General features: G+C 38.5%; 1 protein-coding gene across 4 annotated transcripts in view; it reads left to right on the forward strand.

Moving 5' to 3' along the window:
- The first annotated feature begins 151 nt into the window (after window positions 1-151).
- PCGF6 (polycomb group ring finger 6) overlaps window positions 152-21503 on the forward strand; it is a 34446-nt gene continuing 13094 nt past the window's right edge. For 3 of the 4 annotated variants that reach the window (XR_004841905.1, XR_004841906.1, XM_035893626.1), the window contains exons 1-9: window positions 156-247; window positions 1055-1154; window positions 3709-3805; window positions 4408-4463; window positions 5280-5339; window positions 5898-6006; window positions 9825-9852; window positions 13127-13225; window positions 19504-19590. Coding sequence is in view for 1 of the 4 variants with exons in the window: in XM_035893626.1 (XP_035749519.1) it covers window positions 245-247; window positions 1055-1154; window positions 3709-3805; window positions 4408-4463; window positions 5280-5339; window positions 5898-6006; window positions 9825-9852; window positions 13127-13225; window positions 19504-19590 (639 nt within the window). In the remaining 3 variants the exon portion in view is untranslated. Of the gene's footprint in view, window positions 248-1054; window positions 1155-3708; window positions 3806-4407; window positions 4464-5279; window positions 5340-5897; window positions 6007-9824; window positions 9853-13126; window positions 13226-14385; window positions 14489-19503; window positions 19592-21503 lie in introns of those variants that run through there. The other variant, XR_004841907.1, reaches the window with a different exon arrangement.

Consider the following 21503-nt stretch of genomic DNA (forward strand, 5'->3'; position numbering starts at 1 on the left):
GATGTGAGAGGAGGGCGGGCGCGTGAGCGTGCGGAGGGCGCGAGGTGGCGGGGCGAGCAGCCTGCCCTGCTGTGGGGAGGCTGCTGGGTGTGAAAGGCAAGGCCTTCAGGTGAGGCCTGGCCTCTGCAGAAGTCCGGTTTTCAGGCAGGCCCTGTAAGCAGTGGACTTCAACTTGCGTGCTTTTGGGGACTTCTGAAAACTTCCAGGTGTGAATCTGGACCCCTGCTTAGGCAACCGAAGCTGTATGGTAATAGGCTTTTTGTTACTACCCAAGTTCATTTTATCTGGCTCATTTAAAGGAAGCCCTTACAAACTCTTGTCGAAGAGGTAACAGTGGTGTGCGGGCAAAACGAATGGTGTCATTGAAGGAAAGCAAGCCCCTTAGTCTAGCTCAGAGACTAGAGGAAGCGGAACATAAAAATCTAATGTGTTACCTTTGTCAGACAGATCTTAGATCATTACTTTAGAAATTTATTCTTTTTTTAAATAGTAGACTTCTGGCAGGCAAATTGTTGTAAAACTACTTGTATGTGTTCCTGATAAATGTACTTCATAATCAGAATTCAGAGCAGTGAAATTTTACTCTTTCCTTCAATATGTATTTGTATAATCCCTAACTGTGTGTAGGAACAAGACATGGCACTAGTTATATATCTTGACTGGGGACCCCAACACACTTGCTGAGCATTTTCAAATAATGATATTATTTGTTACTAGTATCCACTTCAAGCTTGCTGATTGTTTGATATTCTGTTAAAGAGTTTATCCAAAAGAACTTTTGCCAAAAGGGCTCTTTATAGTTTGCTTTTCGGATATGATTCATGAAACAAATTGGATTGCCATTCACAAAAAGGTCAATTCGGAAGACTAGATGAAAGTCTTTAGAGGAGAGCTGTATATGAGGAATGATTGACCTCTTAGGAAAACCCATTTCTGTAGCTTGCTGATCCAGATCTTTTTCATGGTTTAAGGCTGTGATATTTTGGAAGCTGCAGTCAGGAAATTGTGTGGCTTACCCTGTGTACTCAAACTCTTGCAAACTCTTTGTTTGTAGCGTATGATAAACCTCGCAGAGTTGACCCCTTACATCCTGTGTTCCATCTGCAAAGGTTACTTTATTGATGCTACAACTATTACAGAATGTCTGCACACCTGTAAGTATCAGTATTGTCATTCTAAGAGCTTATCTGCAAATTCAGACAAAAATTAGCTGTTGAGATGTTCTGGCTTCACAAAGTAATTCTCTGTTTGACGTGAACGTGTGTTATGTTTATTCTGTTCCTTAAGGAAAATATGTCTGTGGATATTTTAAGCATCAGAAAATCATGAAATCAATCTATCATGAAGTCTGGTTAGTTTCCCAGATTAAGAGGGAAGATGATGTGGGGAAAGATAAAGCCCAATTAAAACAAAAATAGAATTACTGCATACTTTTTTTTTTAAAGTAGGCTCTTGGAATTTGAGTATATAACTGAGAAAAGTAAGTTGAGTGGCCCTGCTCATAACAGCCTAGAGAGTTTCCTAAACTGTTGCTGATATGAGCTTCTAAGTTCACAAAACTCAGTAAGCAGCTGCATGGAAATACCAGTTCAGCTACAGAAACTATTTATATGCAGCCCTGGAACAGTTAGTCTATAGCCTGATGAGTAGAAATAGATTGATAATAAAAAACTGATTTCAATGTTCTTGTCTTTTTATTTTTCCCCTCAATCCTTGTGTTGTGTTGTATTTGGTTTGCGTGGCAAGGTTTTGGCAGTGGGCTTTTTTTTTGGCTTCTGTGAGAAGCTGCCAGAAGCTTCCCTGATGTCCGATGGAGCCAATGCCAGCCGGCTGAGAGCGGACCTACTGCTGGCCAAGGCTGAGCCAATCAGTAATAGTGGTAGCACCTCTGGGACAATGTATTTAAGAAGGAAAGAAAAAACCCAAACCCTGCTGGGGAAGAATAGTGGAGAGAGAGAGGTGAGAGGATGTGAGAGAAAACGTCCCTCCAGACACCCAGGTCAGTGCAGCAGGAGGGAGGAGGTGCCCCAGACACTGGAGCAGAGATTCCCCTGCAGACCCTGGTGCAGCCCCTGGTGAGGCAGGCTGTCCCCTTGCAGCCCATGGAGGCCCACAGGGGAGCAAATCTCCCCCTGCAGCCCTGGGAGGACCCCATGCCAGACCAGGGAGGTACCCGAAGGAGGCTGTGACCCTGTGGGAAGCCCACACTGGAGCAGGCTCCTGGTAGGACCTGTGGTCCCGTGAAGAGAGGAGCCCAGGCTGGGGCAGGTTTGCTGTCAGGATTGGTGACCCCACAGGGGACCTACGCTGGAGCCGTCTGTTCCTGAGGGACTGCACCCCGTAGGAAAGAGGGACGCATGCTGGAGCAGTTCATGGGTGAAGGTCTCCATTTGGAGAAGTGCATGGAGGACTGTCTGCTGTGGGAGGGACCCCAAACTGGAACAGGGCAGAGTGTGAGGAGTCCTCCTCTGGGGAGGAAGGAGCGGCAGAGACAATGTGTGATGAGCTGACCCCAACCCCGGTTCCCTGTCCCCCTCTACCACCTGGGGAGGAGGTAGAGAATTCTGGAGTAACATTAAGCCTGGGAAGAAGGAGAGGGGGAAGGGGTTTTAAAATTCAGATTTTTTTTATCCTCCTCTGATTTGATTGGTAATAAATTAAACTAATTTCACCAAGTTGAGTCTGTTTTGTCCATGACGGTAACTGGCAAATGATCTCTCACTGTCCTTATCTCAACCCATGAGACTTTTGACATATTTTTCTCTCCCCTGTCCGGTTGAAGAGGGGAGTGATAGAGCGGCTTTGGTGAGCACCTGGCATCCAGCCAGGGTCAGCCCATCTCATGTGTTAACTGTTTTTCCATTGCTAGCAGAACTGTTTTCTCTCAAAGCTAATACAATCCTTTCTGTGAAGCTGACTCTCAGCCGCACCCATGTTCCCACCTGAATCCAAGAATCTCAACTTCTTAGCCCTTGTAGCTGCTAACACTACATAGAGAGAAATATCTTTTTTTTTTTCTCTTGCTCTTTTTTTTTTTGTTGTTGTTGTTTAAATGGGGCACTGCTTACTAGTTTGATCTATACCATGTAATACTCAGTGCAGTTTGTAATTTAGGAAAAAGCACAGCTGTTAGTAAGGACAGCATAATGTTGCAAGTGGAACTGTGGTGATTTCTTAGAAGTTTCCTGGTAAATGTTGTGGAAAAGTTTGTGTTCAGGCTGATAGGGAGCTGATTCAATAGTAAGTTATTTCTTCTAGGTATTGCCACTCTTTCGCTTTCCTTCCAAATTTTTACAGTACATGTAAAATACAACTGATACAATGGTAGGTGTTCAATGTTGTCATTGTGTTACCCAGAACAAGAGTAGAGCTAAAACAACAGAATACTGACTGCTGCAGAAAAAAGGGTTGCTGAAAAGCACCCTACAAGCTGTTTCAGTAGAAAAAACAAAGTAAGAAATGATAATTCTGTCATTTTAATTGTATTAGGATTATTCATAGGAATAATTCTAACTGAATATTCAAGAGTGTTGTATCCTGTACAGGCAGAGAGCTGCTGTTTACTTCAGTTTTAAAGTTCAAAGACTTGCTTCATTTTGTTTCTGACAAATTTTAGTTAACAAGTCAGGGTGTAATTGCTCCTCTTGCTTAAACAGATGATACTGTATAATGGACGTGTGACTTCTATGGGGTTTCTTTTCTTTACAGTTTGTAAAAGCTGCATAGTGAGACACTTCTACTATAGCAACAGATGTCCAAAATGCAATATCGTTGTACATCAAACACAGCCCCTTTATAATATCAGGTAATAAGTTCATGTCATTTTTATAGGTACAATGTTTTTTCAAGTTTTTGCTGCTTGCTTTTAAATGTTTTGTTTTACAGACTTGTAGTGCTTTTCTATTTCAAATGAAGGACTGGTTACAAGAAACGCATTGTGTTCTTTGTTTATGTAAGCTTCACCTCAGTAGCAAAGATAAAAATATTCAATTCCTTGTTTTATCCAATTTGTATCCCTTTCTAGGGTTTCTTACCCCCCACCCTGTGTGTTTTCATGCATTTGCTCAGTGTTACAGTGATACGAGTTCCTAGCTATTTGCTTTGATTTCCTTTTAGACAGAGCTCTGCTGGCATGATATACTTATTAAATCTGAAAACTGAGTTTTAGTTTCTTGAACTGTTCATGAATTCTTGAAGGGTGGTGCTTTTAACTTTACATGGCTGCTTCTGTTGGAGCTCTGCTATCAGGACACAAATTTAGGCAAGAGGGAGTTGCTGCTCTGTCACTCTTCTCTTTATGTACGTCATATTTCAATGGTGTATTTGGCATCGCTGTTACAATTTAATGAAAACCATTCTGTACTGCACCAAAGAAACGTTCTTTTTTTTTTTTTCTCTCTTTAATAGACTGGACCGGCAACTGCAAGACATAGTCTATAAATTAGTTGTCAATTTGGAGGAAAGTAAGTCCCTTTATTTTATTACCATCTAGAGATTGAAAAGACTGAACAGAAAACAGAGTAATTCAAAGCCCGGTTTCTGCTCTGGGCTCTTTAAAATAGTATTGTAACGTTTGGTTATAAATCTTAATGAATTAGATGTGCCAACTGGCATCTTTCTGGCTGCTAAGTGCTATTATGGATAGTGCTATGTACCCTGTCTCATGAAACACAGGTGTCGCTGTGTCCAGGTAAATATCCAGATAAAATTTCGTAGTCATGCCTCATATTTCTGTGTAAGCACAGAAAATATCATTCCATCTAATAAGTTCACTTGCCTCAGTTGAAAAAAAGTTGCTAAGACTGATTCTCTCAAATGCTTTTCTTTTTTCTTCACTGCCACATTTATTTTTCTGGCTTTAAGTGTGTTCACTGTCACATGTCATTCACCTTGAACTTGGGGAGCCGGTGAGTCTGCACAGTCCACCTGGGTGGACTGGGTGAAACATGTACATCTAGTGGATATATGTGGACTATAGATGGTATAAAAATAGTTATGACAGTCTATAGATGGTATAAAAATAGTCATGACAGCCAGAAAGATACTATTTTTTTCAGCTATTTCAGTATGGCTAATTTCTCTGATTTCTTCCTAGTTTTTACAAACAAACTCTTAGTCCAGGTATCTTAAGTGTCCCAGCCTCATATGGAATGCTAGTGATGGTGAAGATCTGTAGGAACTTGGAAAGTTTTTACTGTTCTAACCATTGCAAACTATATGGGTACTCTCAGCATCTGAAATAACATTCCAATCTGTTCTGTATTGTGGGTTTTTTTCAGGGGAGAAAAAACAAATGCATGACTTCTATAAAGAAAGAGGATTAGAAGTGCCCAAACCAGGTGAGCTGTAATCACTTTAGAGGATACTGTTAAGGAAATATTTACTATACCATTTATTCTTAAGGGCTTTCCTTGAAATATTAGCTCACAACTGAAGAAGATATGCAGTATTGGAAATATGTGATTCGTGGTTGTCTGATAACTATGTCTTGTCACAGTTCTCAAATTACAAAAACAGAAGATGGGTCTGGCAAGCACTTAAACCCAGATAATGGTTGGATATTTTTTAAACAGATTAGAAATAATATATGTGTTACAGAGAAGTAAAAGTAAGAACTTCAAAGTCTGTTGACAGATGAGGGATTATTCTAATTATTTTTTGTCTTACTATCAAATAAACGGCTCTTTGGAGAGGTGCCACGCTGAAAGCTAATAAAACACTGGTTCAGATACACAGCATGAAATGTATAAAGAGCTGATTTAGTCATTAAAAAAATAGGATACATTGCATGGGCTCTTTTTTCTTATGAGCTCATCTGTTTTGCTTGGCGCATGTTAGTGTCTTATGTTGCTGTTATTTCAAGTCGTGTTTGCATTTTGGCTATTTGAATATTTTAGCTGTCCCACAGCCAGTTCCAGTGAGCAGAGGAAGACCTCGAAAAGTTCTGGGCTCTGTGTTCCGGATCCCACCAGAACTTGACATCTCCATACTTCTGGAGTTCATTGGGTGAGTTGTGGGCAAATATGAGAGCAAGTGGCTGACGTGAGGGTGCTGCTTGTGTGTGTTGGACCATTACTGGCTCTTAGTTTTCATTGAATGTGCTTTTCCTCCATCTCAAATAGCAGTGGGGAGCTGGCTTTAACTTACAGGGCAATAACAGTGACAGCCAACGATGCATAGCTAGATGATGCAGATAATTAAGTGTATAAGGTGTCTTCCTGTGAAAACAGCTTCCTAAAAAGTGTAGTTTTAAAACTTACATGTGTTCATTTTATTTTTAACAAAGTAGTGTAGTCTCAGTAAACTGAGTTATCAAATACCAGTCTCTTATACTTCCTTAATCCCTGTAGGTGGCAGTACCATTAATGCTGACTATGCCAGGACTTGCTCATGTAACTCAGGGATGGCAGCTACAACCTGGGCAGTAAGAGTAGTGTTCCCCTAAATGTTATAGGTGGGGGTAGTAATGTGGTCTACTGTTAAGTTTGCCTGACTGTTTCCTGGACTTCAATGAATTATGCTGAAGCTTTTGTATCAGGAGTCATCTTTAGCCATGGATTGTGTAGGGGAAATCTAGCCCAAACGCTTGAGTTGTTTTCAGGAACACAAGAAGGAGAAATTGTATTGCTTTGGCCATATGCAGATTTGCTACTACTCTGCTAGCACCACACAGTGCAGAACCTCAGTTGTGGGGGGGAAGTGGCTTGACTTCTGTGGAACTCTTACCCTCTACCGAGAATATGCCTGCTTTTGGCCTGACGTCGTCTGAACAAAATGTTCAAAATAAGTGATCATAGCAAACTATTACACAAATGATGTGAAATCAAGCCCTGGGAAATTCTAGCAGCAAACCATACCATCTTGATTCAACCTCACTCTTTGTAGATATCATGTCCTAGGCTTTTTTTATGTTATGTTCAGTGTCTCCACTGTGTCTCACTTTATTCAGAGTACAGAACAGATTTCATCCACAGGTAAATTTTGGTCAGGTGTGTGGGTTTTTGTTTTGTTGTTTTTTATTTTTGTGTTGCTCATCACGTGGCTTCTTTATTTCTTTGGATGAGGAGTAGGACTGCAGGAAGAAAAGAGACGGTCTTAGAGCTAAACCTCTAGGGAACAATACCTGACTGTGCTATAGAATGGCCTTGTGAATCCCCATACCTGACTTAATTTCAGCGTTCAGTTTCTTTATGCCTGACTTGCAGAAGTGCTGAGTGCTCACAAGCACAGCTAAAAGCAGTGGGAGCCATGACTAAAACTGTGGTATCAAGTGTTTTGCAGACAAATCCAGTCCTGGGTGTCCCAAATTGGGCATTAGCTGTTCTTGGTTACCTTTTAGCACAGTCTGTCTCAGGTTACTCTTTTTAAACAAGGTAGTATACTGCCATTCTGCAGAGTAGGATGGTATGCAAATACATTCATGCATTGAAGAAATGAGACAGAGGGAATAAATGCTTGTGCGTTAAGAGCGGGTTTGTCATAAGTGAAGCCAAGAGCCATGTGTTGAATAGGAGAGGAAAGCAAAGCCATATACAGCTGTTCAGCCAGTGACCATTGTGTATTGTACACTCAAAACTTACTTTAAATTTTAAGTTTTTAATTGTACTTATAGAGGCTTTTTTCCCTTTAATGAATGTGGTATAAAACCTATGATGTAATTAGTACAGGGTCCCAGTGACCTGGTGCTCAGGCATGCTTTTTACCCCATTGGGTAAAACATGATTAAATTGGTAAGTACAGACATAAGGTAAAATTCTTTGACTAAAATCTCAGTAGAAAAGAGTAAATGTAATGCTATTTACCCTATGTTTATGTTGTGTTAGGAATATTAGGAAAATATGTGGTTATTTTATTGACTTGGCTGTGACTGTGTCTCACTAATTTAGCTTCTAGCTAGGAGTTTGAAGGATGCTCTTTCTGGGACCTGTGATGAGTACCGGCTGCTGCTGTGCTGGCCCAGCAGGTGGCAGAGGAGCATATGGAGAATGAAGGGGCATAGGAGCATGCTTTTATACCAACAGCACCGCAGCTTTCTCAGTGATAATTTCACTGTAAAATTACTTCAAAAACAGGAATTAGATTTTACGTCCTTTTTGGGTTGGAACACTTGGTGACACTATAGGAAAGCTTCCTTAAGATTGTCTTGACTGCAGGATGAGATGCAGTTTGTACTCACTGTAGTGAAAGTACTTTCGTTTAGATCTCCCCTGTGAAAGTCTCCGGGTTGCGAGTCCCACCCTGTGATGCTCAGCAGGTACACTTTTCTTTTTTCAGAGCAAGAGGAAGATGTCAGGCAACTTAGACCTCAAAACTAGTAAATGTGTATTTGCCTGTCTGTGAAACAAAATGACTTTTGAATCTGTGGTGGTGTACTTGTTTTTCTGGTAGTTTTATTGCAAGCTTCCATTCCCGTGTTGGCAGCAGGCAGGTGATACTGTGCAAATACCATCTATAAGGTGTGAAACTGTCCACTGTGGTTTTGTTACTTATATTGAGGGAAGCACAGAATGTTTCTAACAAAAAAAAGGTTGACGGCTTAACAGCATCTACTTTGCAATTTATTTTAATGGCTTTTTTTAACCTTTGATCTTCTTTTATACTTTATATGTTTAAGGGTTAAAGCGTTTTCCCCTTCAAAGGGCAAAATCAAAGAGCTTTTCCTGGGATGAGAGATTAAGAAAGCTCTTTGGATAAAGAAAACTTGGAGTAGATTGGACCAGCCACCAGAAATTGTTATTCTGAAAGTCTGTCTATACAGTGTCTTTAGAGAGTGTTATCTACTCTACTGTGGCTGTGGAACAGTATCAAAGAAAATGACAGCTGTGGTGGAAAAGCTTTTCTATGTTTGTTACTTAGTAACTTGAAACTTAATTTCAGTGGCAGAATTTGATGATAGTTTTACTTGACTCTGATAGCTGGTACATATTTAGAGGTGGAGATACTCAGTTACAGTGGCTTGAAGTGCCATGCTAATGTGTGGTCTGCACAAGCATTACAAATACCTTTGTTTGCTATATCAAATGGTCAGTAGAAATATAGTTGGTTTATAGTGATGTTTGATTTTTCTCTCCAGTGCAATGAAATAGTGCATTTTTTTTCCTTTCATATGTACATACTTGCTAATGCAATGCAAGAATAGTGAGATTTAATTGGGCTCAATTAATTGAGAAATACATTTCATTACAAGATGGAGGTACGGAGTATAGATGATCAGTAGTAGATCACATGCTTAGACTGTGCAAATCAATGAACCTCTGAAGCCAGCTGGGAATTTGGTCATTTGTCATCTTTGTATGTATTTCACCTTCCAGAGGAACACCTGCTGCTTCCCTGAGTTCCTAGATAGCATTCATCCTGTGATATAAATAGTCTGGAAGGCCCAGAAAGTCTCTTCAGTGGTGGGGCCTGTTCGGTCAGCAGCTTCTTAGGTACTGTCTGTTAAAGTTCCAAATATCAAGGATGGTGAAGTATAGATGTTTAAGCAGCATTAATATTCACTCCTGTGAAAATGAATGTTATGTTGCATTATGAAATGGCTTTAGGCTGTGTGTTGGGTTTTTTAAATTTCATTTTGACAAACCTTAAAGTCATAGCTGAAAAATGGAGTACCAAATAAAGAGTAGGAGAAAAAGATATATATAAATTCAGTCTAATGTTATTAAATGTATTGGAGTTTAATGAAAGGAATAGCCTGATTCAGACAATAAGCTTCATATGCCACACTACTAAATCAGTAAGTCACTGTTATAATAAAGAGCTTGAGGGTGTTAATAACTGTTAACCTTAGCAATATTGATTGTGTTTACTCTTCTCTTGTTTTTCAGAGCTAACGAAGGCACAGGGAATTTTAAGGTGCAGATGTGATTTGAATTTTTCTCTTACGATTTACTTCAGAAATACGTATAACCTGAATGTATTTAATGTAATTTGTTTTTCTTACACCAAGTACAGCCTGAACTTTCATCGGCATAGTAACACCAACCTTGCATTACAGAGTACTTTCAAACCTATTATTGTATAGCATCACAGAAAAGGAAAAGAATGCTTCTGAGGCTAAGTAATTAAAGTTTTGGTGGGAGAATGGGAATGATACTGATGAAATTGCACCTAGGTGATTCTAGCTTGTTATTCTTGTATCTCTCTCTAAAAGGTGCACTACTATGGCTTTTATTGGAGTCCTGAACAAAGGTGTAGATGTTGTCTAAAATACTTGTTTTTGTAGAAGATTCTCTAGTTGTAGTGGAAAGCTTGCATAGGTTATTCAGAGGAAGCTTAGCCAAAAGTATGAAACTAGTATAATAAATTGCTATGTGCTTAAACATATAACAAAAAAAAAAAACCCACAAATTGTCTAGATGGCACAATATACTTACTTAGCCAATAGAAAGCTTATTCTTCTCTCCATCCCTTCACTAGCAATGTTTGTTGTCTGAACGGTGGCTGTTCTGTTAAACAACAAGAAACAGCATTCCCAATCCTTGCTAAGGAATATGGCTTTTCTTCCAATACAGATCTTCCTACTGAACTGCTTCAGCACAAATTCCTAGAGGAAGTGTACATTGTTTGCTGCCTTCATGATTTCATATGCTGTAATTAGAGATGCTTAGAGTGTGTCATTCCACTATTGTGGCTAAACGTTTAGAAAACAAGACTCTATTCAAGGGCAAGAAGGAGATGTAATTTAAAATTCCTCAGTATATGTTGCATTTAATCTTTCATTGTATTGGAATTGTAGGATTGAAAAGATGGAATGGCACAGAACAATAGAATATGAGACACCAAACTGGTACAGTTAGCAGGAAAATTTTACTGTTGAATTTGTGAAAAAAGCTTGTTAGTAACTTAAATATTAATCGTCCTGATTGTACCATTTTACTAATTTCCTGAATGTTTTCAGCTGGGTTGATTTCTAATCCATGTATTTTCAGGCACAGACCTGAACTGATATTGCAGTTACTCATACTATTTTTAATAGTAATTACATTTGTTATAGCAGAGCTTAGGAGGCAATTTCAAACTTTCAAATACAGAAATAAGAATTTTCACAGAGTTTAGTAAAACAAAATTAATCTGTAGAAGGGGCAGTGTTCCTGAAAATGTCTGCAGTCAATTTTCTTCATCTGTTGCACCCCCATACCTACCCAGCATTTTTTTCTTCTTTTTACCCTTAAATTTCACACTACTTCTTTAATCTTCTTGCCCTTGTATCGCCTCCCATCCTTCCTGTCTCATATTTGCCCTTCATTCTGCTTTATTTTTTAATCCTGTTCATTTGGGGCCACACAAGAATGACTGTAGGGCAGTTCAACCACTTTATTAACTTACGTGTTGTAACACTAAAATTTGTGTCAGACACTTATTTCCTCTGAAACATGCCACTCCAATGCAAGTAGTTTTGCCTTTTAAAAAAGATACTTGGCTCGAACATCATTAAGGAGTGTTTGTGATTCAGAAAAGGCTTTTTTTTTTTTTTACTAGGTGGTTTGGGGGGGGGGGTGTTCTCCCTTTTAAGCCATAAATATCCCTGCTCACTTTAACTCTAGTGTTCTGAGGATGTTGAAGATGAAAGGCTGCCCACCATTACTCACAGTCAATAGTTCTGTGCTGCAAATAATCCTATTATCCATAGACTAAAGTGCCACTCAGCTTATGTGCATGTTTAGACTTCTGTATCATCTATGTGAGTTTTAAGAAATACCACATCTTTTAACTGGTATTTTTCTACAGCATTTTCAAATTCCTTGCTGTATGTTAACCCCCTGCTTCACTTTATTTCTTCTTTCTTTCTATCCTTATTTTCTTCACTACGCTTTATATCTTCATGCTTTTTTATTACACTTCATGACCAAGAGGTTCAGTCATCAACCTTCAGAATCCTCTTTCACATCCACTTCTCACAAAACATACCCTGATCCATTTTTAGCATTGCTCTGTCCTTAATTACTTGTTTATTTGTCTTATTTTTCTGAGCTAGATGTTGAACTGCATATATGTAGGGTTTTCAACTTTTTTTTTTTTAAACTGGGAATGGGGGGAGAGAACAGGTTACAAGGTCCGTGGCCATAAACTGTGATTTATACATGCAGCAAACATAAATTCAGCATCATCAAGCTTGCAGCAGCATAGTTCCCTAGATCAGGTCTGACTGTCATTTCTAGCTCTTGTACATGAATAAATCAAACTATTGTTCCAAAACCACAGTTATCATGGATACATATTTAAATTCATGATTGAATTCAAGGGTAATCCATGACCCTCTGACCCTTCTTTCAAATTGAAAGAATACGATGAACCTGGATAGTAAATCACAGCTGTTCAGAAGTCAAAGTAAAAATCCAATTAATTGACAGAAAAGGTAATCCATTTATCATACTGAATGCAGTCATCTGCTCTGCCTTTGTGCCTCTTCGCTTAGCTGCACATATCACCCATCAGCTGTTTAAAATTTTATCCATAGAAGAGAAACCCATTAAAATTTTTGAGGCTGGCATAACAAATGTCTTGTCATTGCAGTCCTTGTTGTGGAAGTATTTAGAAATTATGCAAAAATATTTCAGACGAGTCATGCCCTTGTGTTCTGCCTAGTAGTATATTTTAATTGATTCTGGAATTTCATGGACTATTAAGTTGATTCCAGCCCAAGCCATAATACTTCTGGAATGCTAAAGGACTTAAGCTCCTTACATTGTAATTGACATGGTTTAATTATCTGAATCGTGTTTGGTACACAAGCCTGATTTGAGGAAAATAAGGAAACTTTAGGAAATAGTTCATGTGCTTCTGATGAGTAAATGCTTGTAGGGGGAGGAGTTCTTAAAATGCTGTGTAATGCTAATTTCTATGTGGAATTAATATGAAGTGTCATTGCCCAGTACTTAATAATGAAATAGGACTGAAGTCAGTAGTTCTTTCTAAATGTTGTTTTAAACAGTAGGAAGTTTGAACCTGGAGTCTTAATAAGTATGTAGTCTCTTCCCTATGAGGTAATCTGGAAGTAGATCAGAGAAGGGTCCAATAATTTAAACTGTCTCCCTCTGTTATTGGACTTTCACGTGGGTTTGGGGTTTATGAGGGATAATGGCTGAAAGTGTATAGTGTCTTAAAATCTTACATTTATTCTTTGCAGCCTTTGGAAAAGAAGTTTGTGCGTGTTTCAGGGGAGGCAACAATTGGACACGTGGAGAAATTCCTCAGAAGAAAAATGGATCTGGACCCTACTTGTCAGGTATGCCGCTTGTAGGGTCACTTACAAGTTTAGTGTGATCAATGTAGTGCTTGCGCTTCAGACAGAACGTTTCCGTTGTTCATTAATCTGGAAGTAATGTTAGGGGTTTTTTAATGCAGTAAGGTTTAAAAAATGCAATGTTTGAAATCTTGTGACCTGCAAGAAACAACTCTCCCAACTCATTTGCAGCATGTTTAAATTGTCATTATAATACTTCATTATTTGTATAGAGTTTCTAAAGTACCATATAAGATTTCAGCAGATTAAATTCAAACCCAAAATATACTGCTATTTCAAAGATAGAACTGAGTATATAGACAGGAAAGTGTGTGAGTGTGGGAGGATGTGGAGGCAGAGACAGGTAGGAGCTGAATAACAGTAAAATTTAACTGAATGTTGAAAAAGAAAACAAGGGCTAAGAAAGAATAATACTGTGGATGGATGTGTTGAAATGAAAGGTATGAATGCAAATGTAGGCACATGTCTCCAAATAAGAATTCAAAGGAGCAGAATACGGTACAAAAGAATTAACGTCATATTTATCAATCATTTTGATAGGAATTGCGTGTCAAAACCAGTTTTCAATTCTTCAATATATTTCAGCAACCATTCAGTTGAGAAGGTGCAGGAGTTCCGTAATGTGTAAATGATACTTAAAGCTGTCAGTTATTGGTAAATCAAGCTGATACTGATGTGAATAGGCAAATGGTGGAAGTTAAGTGCTGGTTTTGGAGTTAAGGCTGTGTTTTCATATAGCAGGAACTCTCTGAGACAATATAGCGTGACTGTGGGCCTCGGTAGTGAGTATTTATTCATACTGCTTACCTTTCAGTGGTAACAAAGCAAATCAGATAAATTATTCATCGTTCTGAGGAGGTAATGTATCTTCATTTGCTGATTTCCTCTCAGTGAGAGTCTCTGTAGGTTTCAGGTGGTGGTGACTTGATGTTCTGAACAAATAAAAGTATCCTCAATATGAGGCTAGAGAAACATCTTGCATTGAGTTATTTATCTGAGGGGAAGGAACTGGTTTTTTGTTTGGGTTTTCTTAAATAGTACATCAGAATCTCAATTTTCAGTAACACTGAGCATCTGTAATGGAAACTGCAGTTACCCATCTTTCAAAATCAAGCTAGGCCTGTGTGTTGGATGTCTTTCAGATTTTGCAATCTTGAAATCATCTAATAGAGGTAACTCAAGAATTTTTCCGCCATTAGTTACTTTCTGCTTGGACTTCACCAGACAGGATATGATCCGCCATTAGTGAGTAAATGCTACAGTGTCTCAAAAGCTGATGATTTCATAGGCTTCCTTTCTCAAGATGTTGCTTGATGCTGATCCAGGCGCTTTTACCTCTGCTAACATCCAGTTTGCCATTCTGGAGTAAGGCATAGTCACTGGCTAGTTCTAATCTCTTGGTCTCTTTTGTGCAAGCTCTGCCTGTCTGGAACAAATGTTGATCTGCTTTCTTCTACAGTCAGATCCTTGGGCTGCTTTTTTTTCCCCCCATCTTAACTGATCTGCTTCCATTTTTTTTCAACAAGTATTTTTTTTGGTCACTGGAAATGTATAGTCGATTTTCATGCCACAAATCATGACTGATTTCCTGAAGATATTCAGGCCTATTTTTAAGAGGTTGGGGAATTAGGGAAATGAAGCAGGAAGTATTTTTCCTATCCTGATTGATCATTTCTTTGTCATATGGGGAATTAAGATTAAAGCAGTGTATGTACTGAGCTGTCATCTTGTCATTGTAGTATGCACAACTGAAGCTGATGGTTTGGTTAAGATGCAGAAAGCAAAAGAGACGTCAGATATGTCATTGAAGATTAATAAGCCTGATGAATCATGTCTTGCTCCAACTTTCCAGGATGGGTAATAAAACAGAAACTGTAAAACAAAATAAGGGAGAACCTGAATATAAATTAGCACAGGCAGAAGAATTTAGGGAAATAGGTTGTAAACCATATGTGCAAAGAATATAAATGAAGAGGGTGCTTGGCTGCTTTTTTAGTTTGCTGTAGAAATTTGGAAGAGAGTTGAGGACTGCAGTAGTTCATTTCCTGTAGGCTTCCCCAAAGTATGTTAAAGAAGAAATAGATACTAACTTAGGACAACAAGCTTTTCTTTTTAATATTACTTCTTTAGTCTTGATTTCTAACTCTCTCCAGTGCTTTATTACCTAAAGTAATCAATTTTTGTATAAAACGTTATGAGTTTGGTGTGCTCAGCTTGGGACTAGAGTCCAAGAACTAGATTCCCTTGGGAAGCTAGGAAATTTCTTTCAGAAACACGTTTCAAGCACTATTGAGCTAAAATCCACTGCATTTGCAGCATTTTTTCCCACATTTATCTACAGAAAGCTTACTGCCACAGTGTTTAATTATGCCTTACCTGGGACTTGAAAAGATTTGACTGTAAGGAGAGAACAGTCTTTCCTCCTTTCTATCCTCAGTGTATCAGTTGCATCCTTGGTTTCGTTGTTGAAACTTCCAGTAAGGACACTAAGTGTGGTTATTTTGTGAATGCAATCCATTCCTACTGAATATCAGCTTAGTTTGACAGTCTGTAGAAGTATTATTTGAGAATGTTTTACTTGTTCCCTGTTAGAGCTGATTCAGTGACCAAGTGATAGAAAGTATGTTACCCATTCTCCTGAACTTGGACCTCTTTGACTTAATTTGTGTGGAATATTAGTTAATATTTGTCCTTCTTCATGGACCTACACAAGTGGGTTGGATTGAGGTTAATGAAAATGTGAAATAAGCCATCTGGCTCATGTGTGACAGTATATATAAAAGTCTAAAAAGCATTTTTTGAAGCCACTGCCTTTGTTCTTTGTTCCTAGTCTGAGGCCTGAAATTATTTTCAGACTTCTGTATTCAAGTTTGCAAATGGATTATGATTCAGATTTCATAGTTTATCTGAAAGGTTAAGGCTTCATTTATTTTCATCTACCACTTGAGCTGGCAGACTGTAGTTTACTCTTGCTGATGCTTTGTTTTGATCTCTCTACTTTTGGCAACAATTAATGTATGTGTTTATATAGATTTCTAATTACAAGGTCTCAGATATTCTTGCTGGAATTTGTTGGGGGGGGATGAAAATAATTTTCGAGCAACTGGAATTGCTAGTAATAGCTAAGTAGGTACCATTTAATTTGAGCTAAATGATATGGTTATGGTGTTTGGAATCCATTAGGTACTTGGCTTCAACTTCTGATACACATCTGTATAGTTTGTGTTCTGCTGAAGAGTGAGGAGAAAATGAGTTTTCTTTGAAGTGTTACTTCCCTTGAGGTCATCCTGCAGCAGCATTATCCCTTCTTGCCATTCATTCTGTAAGGACAAGAGAGACTGCTGAAAGACTTGCAGCTCGGCTGGTCGGAATGCATTAATGTAGCTTATGGAATAGAAATGTTCCATAATCAGATGTGCGTTCCTGGCAGTGTATGTGAACTGCAGCCTGGGGAAAGATGGGAACGAAGTCTGCGCTCATACAGTGTAGTTGTTGATGCAGTTTCTTTATGCCAGTCTTAGACCCTGCAATAGAAGTATCTGGTACCTTTGAAAAGTAAATAGCAGCTAGAGGAAATGGAAAGCTGTGCCAGCTTTTTCAATAACTAGCCCAAATTCTCATGTAAATCTTTGAAACTTCGTGTTTTCCTTGTCCTTCCCTGGATCGTATAGGTTGGCATAGAAACTACTGATTGAGGTCAACTGCTTTCTGGGCCAGATTTCCCCTTGGGATGAATCTTCTGTGGCATGTCCTTTACATGAAAGGTTTCCATTTTTACCTCTGTCTTACTTAGTATTAATTTATAATTGTCTGTTATCATGTCTTTTAGAGAAATAGCTCTAAAGCATACATGCAGCCTAAAGAAAATAAATGGCATAATGGAAAGGCTACTTTATTTTAATAAGAATTTTAACAGAAGTGACTGATTCAGCAGCTACACCTTCATGTTTCCTTTCAGCACAAGGTCAGACTATATTTACTGCTGTCTTACTAGCTATCTGTACTAGCTGGGTTCAGTTTTGCCAGTCAGTTGAAATCATAAATTCATAGCACTTGCGTTGCTGGTGCCTCTCTTGTAACGGAATATATTCATTCCCGTATGGCACAAGGATTTCTCTCAGCCTGACTTCCACAATGAGCTGGGATTTTTTTATTGTATGTTTTATTCTCTTGTCCTTCTAGAATGAATCCTAGCATAACAATTTGTAGGCAGAAAATCAGGCTTTGGTGTGGGAATGAGGAGATCAGGCATTTGGTATTCGGAGCACTCTAGCATGGTAAATGTGAAAAACTCAATTTATTAGAAGACACTGGATCTTTAGTGACTACTATTTGAAACTGGAGCAGCAGGATCAACAGTGGGATATTTTCAAATGAGCTTTCCGATTCTGTTTTGAAAGATCATCAGCAGTTGTCACTAAGTTTGCATCCTGTATTGGGCAAATAGATTAGATTTTCTATTTCTGTAGAATATATAAAATGTATATGTATATATGTTTCAGTGGGAGCAGGATTGATTTTTTTCAGTATCTTATAAAAATTAGGAAAGTAAGCTTATAAAGCAAAAGTAATTAAACTCTTCTACCACTGGAAAGCAAACTAGACATGTCTGTTTGCCTGACTGCAGTAGTAACTGTAGAAGCTAGAACGCATGGGAAACAGCAGAAATAACTGTAACCAGCTTTCAAAGAGAGAGAGAGAGAGAGAGAGATTTCAGGTTCTGTGTTAAATACCTCAAATCTTGATGTTACATATATACGTGTGTGTATATATGGATCGGTATCTAATCAATATTTAATGTTAATGTCCAGATTAGTTTTTATTTGCTGGTTTTCTCCTGGAGGCTAAAAGCAGAAGTAATACTAAGCAGTTTACATCTTCTGCATATTAAAATTCAACCTAACACGAATGGAGTATTCTACATTGTTCTCATACTATACAGATGGTGAAGTGAAGTAAATTAGCCTTTTTTGAGCCTCTAAGAGTAGAGTTCCTGTGTTCCTGATTCTCAGAACATGTCTGCCAGCATGAGGCATAAATCTTCCTAAATCTTTTAATGAGGAACAAGAGAGAGATAGTGGGTCAGCATGCAGAAGGGCATAAATCCGGGGGTATTGAATAGCTGAAGCACAGAGTGTATCCTACAGTGGAATAGTAACCGTGTAAGAGAATACGTAATGATATTGCAGTATGCTCCCTGGCTACTGCAGTGGCAGAGCTTAGACTTTTTCCTTGCAGAAAGCTGTGGGACAGCTCATTGTCAATGCTCTTATCTTAAATTTGGAGATTTCGTCACTGTAATTCACAGATGAGAGCCCTCTCATTTCCGTAGCTAGAAATTGCTCATAAGGAAACTGTAACCAAGCTGCAGTTGAGAGAGAAACAGTGCTGTGTTAGCTGCTCTAATTAGGAGTGTTAGAGACTGGGTTTACATTATGCAGAGTAAATTTGTGGTAACTTTATGAAGAAGCTTACTTGTCATAATAGTCAAGCCAAGGAATTCAGAATGCTGCATTATGGGGGTTTTTTTGTTGTTTTGGTTGGTTTTTTTCTTCCCCTTTCCCCAGAATTACTGGGTTTGTGGGCAGTTAAGTTAACAAAAGTGCCTCCTCTGGAATTGCAGACACCATTGACATAGTTTAGCTGCAGTAAAGGACATTGCTTAGAATTGCTGAGTATGCCCTTCGCTTGCATCACAGAAGTATTGATTGCATTTTGAAGGGTGGTGTGAAGTAATTGCTGACAGTGGCATACAGTGAGCTGTTCTTTTCTATTTAAACACTTCTTCCAAACAGTCACGTTAAGCAGGCTTATTCACGTGTTTTCTCACTTAAGATAAAAATGAGGCTAGCAATGGCTCATTTTCTGTCAGTGGCACAAACAGGTTGTCCTTTTCTGCAACTGATGAATGATTCTGGATATTTGTGGGATCATTTTAATACATGATCTAAATTCCCATTAAGTTGATCACAGTTATTACTAAACAGCTTTTTTCAGCAGGCGCACCAAACTGGGAGTGAAATAATAAACTCTCCTCTCTCCTCCAGAAGTGAGCCCCGTGTCAGAGGCATGGGGTGGGGGGCATTAGGGCAGTGCAATAGTGCTATGCATGCTAAATACATTCGGAAAACAAAAGTAAAGATGGCTTCAGTGTCTAACATGCTAGAATTGAACTCTGCTAATCAAATGTAAAGGACTTAGATACTGGTTTGCTAGTCCAAAGGTAGGTTGAACTTGACCATGTTTGTGTTCATTCACAGGTGGACATAATATGTGGTGATCACTTGCTAGAACACTACCAGACACTGAGGGAAATTCGTCAAGCCATAGGAGAGAGTGCAGTACAGGTATGTGTGGCAGCTGGGGCTTTGTTCCAGGTTTTCTATTTTAAAATAGAGGTTGTCTTTCTTAAGCTATGAGGTAACACCAACTTGTCTGAAGAAGTCACTTTTCTATCTCTAGCTTATGCAAAATGGTTTTTATATTGTAAATAGAGTTGAGAAGTATACCATGTGCTAAGAATGTTCTTGACTGTTTGATGTTCTGGATATGAGGGTTTTGTGGGTGGTATGGTTTTTCTATTCTGAAACAAGATGCTATCTTATCAGTGATTAAACCATACCAGCCTTTCTTTTGATTAACATTGCTTGTTTTCCTCCCTGGAAGTTGCACCTCTGCAAGAAATCAAAGGACTGAACCTTCACAGATAAGGCTAGCCTTGTGACTGGGTCAGGGGAATAAACTTGCTCATAAAAGCAAGATACAGAGTAATGAATGCAATTAATATGCTTGATGCATTTTATACTGGTCCTGGTCACAGCATGAGTGTATAGGCAACTATTTCTTGTTGATAACTTACTGTCTTCAGTGCTGCTGGCTCTGCAAATAAGAAAGCATTTTTTTACTTCCTTTGGAATCTTTTCGAGCATCTTCATAATGGGAAGGGTCACACCATTTTGAAAATGCCACAAAAACAATGAAGCAGTCTGTGCAGTGCATACTTAAGATATAGATGTAAAATCGTGTTGTATGGCAAACTATATATTAATCTAAACTTGGAAGTCTGAAAAGTTAATACAGTGGGAAGAAATAGGATTAGTATTTGGAAGGCAATCTAAGCAGATGGCATAAAGGCTAAAATAGTAGCAAATTAAGTTCTCTTGACTTGTTTGTGCACACACATGCACAATCTTTACATTTAAATTTCCTGCTAAGTCCTCTTATGCTACAAGAGGGCTTCTGTGTCAGGAGCAAGAAGTGGAAAGCTGATTTCAGGCTATCTTGGACATTGCATCACCTGTACCTGATTTGAGGACAGACCTATGTGGCTCATGCTAGTGCTAGCAGACATTAAAAAATCTTTGAGGCTTGTGGTATGTACCTCAGTTTCTGTGGTCAAATGGAATAAATACCATACTTCGAATGTCTTACCTGTTTATATAATAATATTAAGAAAAAAATGAATATGTAACCTAACCTGCTTTGGGAAGCAGGGGATAGAAACCAGGAGGAAGCAACACTGGTAACGAACTTGTTTCTAATGTAATGAGTTCATTGTAAGTAAATGCATCAATCAACACATAGTGATGGAAGTGTCCTCTCTTAAAAGCTTCAGTATATAGCAGGGGGGTGACTTATTTCTCAGTCCAGAGGTAGAGTAGAATGTACATGCTTTTAGACTTCATCTTAGCACAAAAGCTTTTCATGTATAAAAAATGTTCTTGGCGGAAGCATGTTAAGGAAACTGCATTGGTTTAATTTCTTGGCAGAAATGGATCTGCCTAGTTGAAGTTTAGTGTCTTTCATTTCTTGTCAGAATTGGGTCTGCCTGATTGATGTTTAGTGGCTAAGTACCAGTCAGCAGCTCCACAAAGAGAACAGTTGTCCTGGGATACATTCTCCAGTGATGTTTCAAGTCTCATTATTACAATATCAGTATGCTAGTGATGAATTCTCATAAGCCTGCTCTCTTGGGCAAACAAACAGAAAAAGATCTTTGCTTTTTGTGAAGTCTCGTGCTTTCATAGTCACTTTTGCCAGGAAATTTGAAAGATCGAGTTCATCCTTAATTTTATTACATAACCTCTTAGGATGCCAAATAGTTACGATAGGAATGTTGCAAATAAACCACAGTTGCTTCTTTTTTGATACTGAAATAATTGTGACATTTTCATGTTTTATAGTCTCCTATTATTTTGCAGAAGTCAAGATGATGCATTTCTAGGATTAAATAACCTTGGGAAATGTTTTTAGATAATTA

Source organism: Egretta garzetta, unplaced genomic scaffold, assembly GCF_000687185.1.
Source record: "Egretta garzetta isolate BGI_Z169 unplaced genomic scaffold, ASM68718v1 scaffold135, whole genome shotgun sequence".
NCBI classification, from domain to species: Eukaryota; Metazoa; Chordata; class Aves; order Pelecaniformes; family Ardeidae; genus Egretta; species Egretta garzetta.